The sequence below is a fragment of the Merops nubicus genome, unplaced genomic scaffold (genome assembly GCF_000691845.1).
Source record: "Merops nubicus isolate BGI_N331 unplaced genomic scaffold, ASM69184v1 scaffold7153, whole genome shotgun sequence".
NCBI lineage: Eukaryota > Metazoa > Chordata > Aves > Coraciiformes > Meropidae > Merops > Merops nubicus.
Genome location: NW_008600874.1, coordinates 1,358 through 9,287, shown reverse-complemented (window position 1 = coordinate 9,287; position 7,930 = coordinate 1,358). Strand labels below are relative to the sequence as shown.

At 37.6% G+C, this 7,930-nt stretch overlaps 1 protein-coding gene across 1 annotated transcript; it reads right to left on the bottom strand.

Annotated features, from left to right (window-relative positions):
- Positions 1-818: 818 nt before the first annotated feature.
- Positions 819-7,721, bottom strand: RAB18 (RAB18, member RAS oncogene family; the record flags this gene model as incomplete). The annotated part of the gene is made up of 5 exons (XM_008937802.1): positions 819-2,087; positions 3,580-3,646; positions 3,727-3,845; positions 5,721-5,793; positions 7,660-7,721. Coding segments are annotated over 5 exons (500 nt in total), but the record flags the coding sequence as incomplete, so codon positions are not given.
- Between the last annotated feature and the right edge of the window lie 209 nt (positions 7,722-7,930).

Sequence of the window (7,930 nt, the reverse complement as noted above, 5' to 3'; positions counted from 1 at the left end):
ATTTCAAGAGGGACAGAGATCTATTGGAGAGAGTCCCGTGAAGGGCTGTGAGGATGACTGGGGGACTGGAACACCTGCTGTACGAGGAGAGGCTGAGAGACCTGGCGCTTTTTAGTCTGGAAGTGTTTGTAGGTGGAGGAGAAGAGAGTAAGGGGGGGGGGGGGGGAAATCTAATTAATGTGTATAAACATATGAGGGCTGGGTGTCAGGAAGGAAGGGGGCAACCTGTTTTCACTTATGCCCTGCAACAGGACAAGAGGCAATATAATCCAAAATCCTTTGACCTCATTGCTAACATCTGCTCAGCCCACATTCTGTATGAAACAGTAATACAAGTCTAACATTGTCATAAAACATGCATATATATTTTATATTAGTTACACTTACATATTTAAATTATCCTACTGCATTAACAATACTACAGATACAATATGTTAAAAACAACTGGCAAGATTGTTTCCAAATTTCAATAGTTTCCTAGCAAGTGTAAAACAGAATAGAAAACAAAGTTCCCTTGTGAAGAATAAAGTGTATTTTAACAGAAGCAGCCAAGACCTGCTGCAAACTACAGATCATGTATGCTGACATTTACACAAAACCTTGCAGTAGTAAAAGGTACTGTCATTCACTATATTTACAAGAAACTGCCCAAAAGTTCAGTTACTGATTGCACTATGATTTAAAAAAAGTAACACAAAACAGCATCCTTGTCTTGTCCTTCAGAAATAAGAAAGTATTTGTTCGTAGGTGACCTGATTTGAACTGTGCATGCCAGAAAATATACAACTCTACAATAGGAAGAGGTTAGAAAAGTTGAATACTGTGGAAAAAGTTTATTAGTCTATACAAGTCTTCTGAAACAAACCATTGGCTTTGATACAGTAAATTCAAGTGAATACTCATTGCAATGGTATTTTTCCATACAGAGATCAAGAAGCCCTGTAGCTTCCCATTTAGTGCCTGTGACAGGAATTTTTATTTCTGAGCAAGTAGCCGCACAAAGCAGATGTGATAGAGAACTTCACAGCCACAGTGAGCTACAGTTTGAGATAGTTATATTACAAACATTTAGGAAAATTAGCATCTGCACTGAAGTGTGGCAAACTGATTCACAATGAAAGAACAGAGAAGTCATTTAGACTGCTTCCCAATAATGAAGACTTTCTACAGCAAGTCTAGAGTAGACTTGCATCATAAAAACCTAGAGTGCAAGAGTACCACAAATTTAGTATATAAATATCACAGGATTAAAACTCCAGTAAAACCATCAACTGAAGTGATGATTAAAAAAAAAAGGGTGCCCCCCAACTTTGCAAAGGAAGCTTTCAAAGCATCTCTTCAAGAAGGTGCTGAAACCAACTACGGCCTGTGCCAATTTGTATTTTAGACAGTTCTGCTGAAAGCAGAACTAAACTTTAGCAGATTTGTCTAACTGTATAATCTTGCTGGTTTAAATACCATAAAAAAAGGATTTACTAGAAGAGATGAAATGTAACACTTAGAGCTCAAATTGTTTTCAAGATCTGTGCACACTCACACTATATGATTCTATTATTTCAAGAGTATTTAAAAATGAGACAAAGCAGACAATGAAGTTGTGTTTGTTAGATGGATTTGTTTAGAGTAGTTACATGATGAATGTATACAGTCATAAAATTTTGTAGTGCATTTGTTCTTGCACATTATTTATGCTACTTATAAAAACCTGAAGACTGCAAACTTGGCATGCTTACCATAACATTTTCAAACTGGGAAAGCTGCAGAACATTTCTTCTACAAGTGTTCACTGCCATGATACAAAACAAATATGTGCAAACTGCAAGGTCCCTAAAAATAGCATTTAATGAATTTATGTACAGAAAGATGTCACTATCTGTTTAAATATGCAAAGATTAAGCTTCCCAAAGTTTATAACATAGAACAATATCCACCACATGCTCCTCCTCCTCCATATCCTTCTTCCTTGCTTGATAACTTTACACCTCTGTTTTGGCTCTCGCTCTCCCACAGTCCAGGAGTCTGAATGATTTTTTCAACAAGTTCTTCAAAGGCACACTGTACACCATCGCATGTTTTTGCACTTGCCTCTGGAGAAGGGATGCAAAAAGTCAAAGCGTCAGCACAACTTCCAGTAGCTTTAATATTTCTCTTTCAGTTAAGTCTCAACCTACAACCCACACCTAAGGCTTCTACAATATATTCTGTAACAACACAGCAGTACCAAAATTAGCAGATATGCAGATTTCTGTTGCACATCCAATGACTAACAGAAGAGTTTCCAAATTGAATGTCACTAGAATATATGGAGACAGCTATAGCTTAGCTTTGTTTTGCTGTGGAAAACACTTCAGTAAAGAAAAAAGAAGGGTTCTACTAACTTGAGATGTCTGATAAACCTAGCTGCTGTTTTGTATTTCAGTTCTGTACATTAGTCAGAACTGCAGTATCACCACACCACAAGATGCAACGATCCATACTGCAGGACTGTGGGTCAGCCTCCATGATAACACTCATCTGATAAAAAGCAGTAAGGTATCTAATTTCTGCTGAATTTAGCAGAATCCTAGGTAATTTCACTCAGGAGCTTTACTTTGGCTAAGCCAAAGAAATCTGCTTACAGGGCATACTCTGAGAGCAACAGATACCATCTGAAACTGTTCAGTCCCACTACAGTTTGCCCTGTTCTTCTACACAGCCATGCAGGTACTCAGCATATATAGCATGCAGATATATATTTTTAGTTATATTTAATTTTCACATTTCTTTCCATCTTCCACACACATAACATCTTATGCCTCAACTTTGAGCTTCTAATTCTACATCTGACACTGTAGCCAAATAACACAGCAAGGTACTAGACAAAGATACGCCATTAGTCAGAGATGAGGAATAGAAGTCTTAAGTACAGGACACGCCAATGAATTGCTTCGCTACAAGAGTCATCCTATAAAGAAGTCTGTTGATCCTTAAATGAAATATAATAAAACTTGGGCATGAAGAATCACTAAACCACCCACATTATCATTACAAGGCTTTGCCTACAAGCCCCATCTCATTTTACAGCAAGATCAGACCAACATATTTGCTCCAGTCATGATTATGTCATTATTCAATCTCATCCACCAGTTATATGCTAATTATATTCCTACCTGGTTTTTATATTACAGTTCTAATACCGATTTCTGTCAAGTGCCAGCTCTTTTGCTGTAGTGAAAGGTGGCCACTAGGTAAACGTTTTCTCTTTCATTTTGCTTCTGTTATTAATTCAGCAAGTCAGCTGGGAAAAGGAACCTGACAAAACTCCAAACCTAAACCAGGCTTTGCCAGACTACAGCAGGGCCTCTATTCCACTCTTAGTCCTTACAAATTTCAGTAAACTGTTCTAAGTGTGGACAAGTAATCTGGATATATTTAAGGACAGGCGTCTTTAAAAATGGGAATACCTATTATTGTTGTATCAACTGCAGCTGAGAAACAGCAGTAATTGGATTGTACATGTAAGGACTATTAGTCCTACAGAATCGGTATTTTTCACTACTTAAAAATCAAGCAAGATCCCTGCAAATATCTATAACATACCTATGAACAACATGGAATGTTTTCTTGCAAATTTGAGACCTTCATTTCTGTCAACTTCACGGTTTTCCTATAATAAGACATAGCATTAATATGCATTATTAACAAAATACACCAACAGATTACTTACTGCAGTTGAATTCCATTTACCTTATCAATCTTGTTTCCAACTAGCATTTTCACTATGTCATTCCTTGTGCAGTACGTTTCCAGTTCATTTAACCAGTTATCCAGCTTGACAAAAGTATCTCTTCTTGTGACATCATAAACTGAAAGATATTAGTAATATTATTTCCACAACATTTTTCTAAGAAATGATAGAGTGGTTTGGGTTGGAAGGGACCTTAAAGATCATCTAGTTCCAACCACCATCTACTAGCTGAAGTTGCTCAAAGACCCATCCATTCTGGCCTTGAACACTTCTGGGGAGGGGTCACCCCTCAAATACAGCTTACGCTACAAAAGGACAAAAATTATGGCTTTTTGAGTTAGAAAACTGAAGAAATCCCAAGGATTCAAATTTACTTACTACAGCAAGACAATAGTTGGGAAAAAAAGTTGAACATGCTCCAGCTCAAATCACTGATGCCACTAATGCAGAACAACTCTAAGATTCAGTCATCTGCTATTCTCAGACTAATTTCTCTTGAGAAATTCTAGTCTACAGGCTAGCAACTATCATTCTCCAAAGAATTCTGCACTTGCAGACCCCTGATGTAGGATACTTAACACTGCTACACAGAAGATACACATGACCTTCTGCACTGAGTTAATTAGTGATAATTAAGACTTGTTTAACTCTACTTCTACAGCTAAAGCAGCATAGTAGTAAACTGATCACAAAATCCTCACAAATACCAGTGAACTACTGAATTTTCAGCATTTTTGTGTTTAGAACTATCTAGCATTTGTGTGTAGTATAAGTAGTGAGCCATGCTAGAAGAAAAGGCAGACCAAGCAGACTTTGCTAAACCTAACGCAGCAACTATCTAGTAGCTACCATTTCAAGCTATGCCAGTATTTTTTCTTCCTTCTCCACCCCATGTACAGACAGGCATAAACAGTTGGTTTCAATCAAATCTATAGTTTGGCTTGCATGAACAACCTTATTTTTAGGAAGTCATTTAGCAAAGAAACAGTCAGGAGAAGACAAATAAAATGGGAGAGCAAATCTCAACAGCAGAACTTTCTAGCTCCCAAACAGTGCTTTCTTACTTTTACAACTTTCAATACCAAGTGGCAGGTTCAGTGCCAGCAAATAAGTTACTTGACAAGACATGCCACGAAAGCATCTTCCCATACCAGGAAGACAGTGCAATTGAGACTTGAGAAACAGTACATACAAAACAATACCTACTGGGAAGTCTCATGACAGGGTTTATTCCAAGCCAAACAATCTTAATGGACACAGTAACTTAACAAGAACCTTTCAAGTCAGATGCAACTTCAAAAAATTCAAACTTACTTCCCAGCTCTTACTTTAGTTAGCTCCTCACTTTTGGCAGTGGAAAAGCAGAACTTCAGAGCTCAGTGCCTAGTTAACAGGTTTCCATATACAAAAGAAAAGTGAAAGATTTCACTATGAAGTTGCAATTATGGGGTTTGGCCCAGGTTTCTCCCACACAGATTGATGCTTTTTACTCTCCCAGCTAGTCTTTTCTAAGTGATTCTGACTATTTAACATCACATCAGTATGGAGACAAATAGCAAAAAATCCCAGCCAGACTCCACAGTGTTTACATTACTTTCATTAGGGACAAGGGAGAAGAAAAAGAGGAAGTTATATACATACTGATACAGAAAGAATACACTGAGAAGAACAGACTATTTTTCACTTTGGCCTTAATAAGCACAGGCTAAAATCAGCAGTAATAAATGAAAGGGAAATTCCTGGCAGTACAGGCAGAGTTCCAAGATATCCCTTTGAAGAGCAGTAGCTTCTTCTCATGCAAGGCTTCTCAGGCTGGTGACTACATGAATTTGATGTCTGACCTCTTTCTCAAGATCCTTTAATGTGAGTTGTTCAACACAGATACAATGATTTTTCATATGAATTAGAGATTACAGAAAAGTTATGAGCCCATAACTCCAATGCCTGAGAAAACCACACACTTGTTCAAAATAGCATGGAAAGCTATACTTACCTAGGATAACTCCTTGTGCACCTCTATAGTAACTGGGCGTTAACGTTCTGAACCGCTCCTGACCTGCAGTATCCTAAAAAGACATTCAGAAAGTTCCATTATTCAGAATTCCTTCAGAACCTAATTGAGCTCTCATGTATTCTGCTTCTAATGAATGTACAAAATCAGTCAATATATAGTCAGCTACCAGATTAACTGAGTTTACACCTTCCCCTGCCCTTTTACCACCCATTAACTTCGAGGTTTTATGTAGTCTGCGCTGGGAACCACCCTTAAACTTATGTGCAGTAAATAACTGGTCTACCCAGCAATGCGATAGCCAGTTCTGCAGGAGCATTTGTTCTGCAGCTATTGCAGCAGCAAACAACAAGAAAGAAGCATAGCTGCAGTACTAAGATTTTGTAGTCATCAAAACCTCATTGAACAAAACTAGCTCCCTCACTTCAATAACCTTGGTCCAATTAAACGACTCAGTGCCAGGGTAAAAGCACTTAACATGCTATGACAGAGCAGAAGTCAGAGGTTTTTCTGCTCTGCCAAAACTCAAACAATTAGAATGCTGACTTCTTAATGAATATTAAGTAGTGCACACTCCTTGCAGACTTTATGCACAAAAGATTTAAATAAATTCATCCAAGCTACCCCAGGTTAGAAGTGACACATGAAACACTGTGGATTCAAAATGGTTCCATGTCACAGAACCTAAATAGCTGAACTGGACTTTGAACATTCTACAAGTCCTTCAGTCAATCCCACACATCTCAAACCGGTTTTGTGTCATGATACAGCTTTACAAGCTTCACTTTTTTAGTTCATTTTGGAATCATTTCTTCATATTCAACAATATGAAAGAAGGTAAACCCTAAGTTAGTGCTATGTAATATCTCCCATCCCATGATTACTCAATATTCTGCTATCAGTCTGGTTTTTCTTCCTATGTGTCTACTTGTCTGTCAGGTTGTTGCAGCCATTTTCCTTGACAAACCCATTTATTTTAGTGACTATTACTACTGTCACACTAAGGCATATGTCCTGTTTGTTAGTCAAGACATGAAACACCCTCAAAGCAACGGAAGTATTGCAATATATGTATATTTCACATACCACTACTGCTTCCAAAGGAAGTAAAGGTTGGCACCTTGTTTATATGAGAAACAAGGTTTTACTGCTGCAAGAAGTCACAACTAGGTCTCAATATCCAAAAGGTCTTTCAAGTCTCTTAAGTATGAAGGCTGGTTTGCAGAATAGAGAGTATTTTAATAAAACCTTGGAAGTACTTTTTCTTCATCTGCCATGAATTTAGAAGTCCTACTTTTAACTAGAGGTTGAACACCAAGGCTAAGATTACAAATTCCCCCTGTCCCTCTTTAAGCTGCATCTGCTACAAATAACTCTGACCTCAAGCATATATGACTTTGTATGAGGGCTCTCAAGTTTTTAAACTAAAAACTGCTTGGCAAAGTAACATTTGAGCAGAGACTGAGCATGCAATAGCATTTCTTGACCTATTAATACACTACTAAATTTTGCCTGAAACAATTAGGTTAAGAAGTGTCCCCTTTTAAAGTCTGTAAAGTACAGACAAGAACAATGAATACAGGGAAGAACCAGATTAGTGAGGGCTATTTGGAAATTAATTTTAAAAATCTAGATGTGGCCACATTCTCTGTTTTAAAGTTGATTTAGTAGCATTTTATTCCTCCTTTTCTCTGCTCCTATCCCAACCAGACCTAGAATCAGCGCTGCAGCAGCTCATAGACAACACAGATGCCCAATTGTCACACAGACCCCTCCACCTTCTGAAAGGTTCAGTATTAACTTCCCACACCTTAAAATCTTTTCTATTAAATAGAAAAGGATTCTATACAAACCATATATTATACAAGCCATGACTACTCCTAAAACAAAGCAACACATTCAGAACTCAGGAAAGACATACCCATATTGCCAGTTTAGCTTTGTTTCCATCAACTGAAATAGTTTTCACCTTGAAGTCCACACCTAAAGGAGGAAAAATATTTTAGTTCTTCAAACTTACTACAGCTATGTTTGAAAGAAAATAAAAAAAAAATCAAACTCAGATAAGTCATGTTTTGACAGGAGCAGGAAGAGTAAGTTTCATTAGCTATTCATCAGCCTTGCTCCAACTCAAGGTTTTGTTGCTGGCATGCTTTTGCAAAAGCCTTAGGCTTTCTGAGCCATTGACTCAA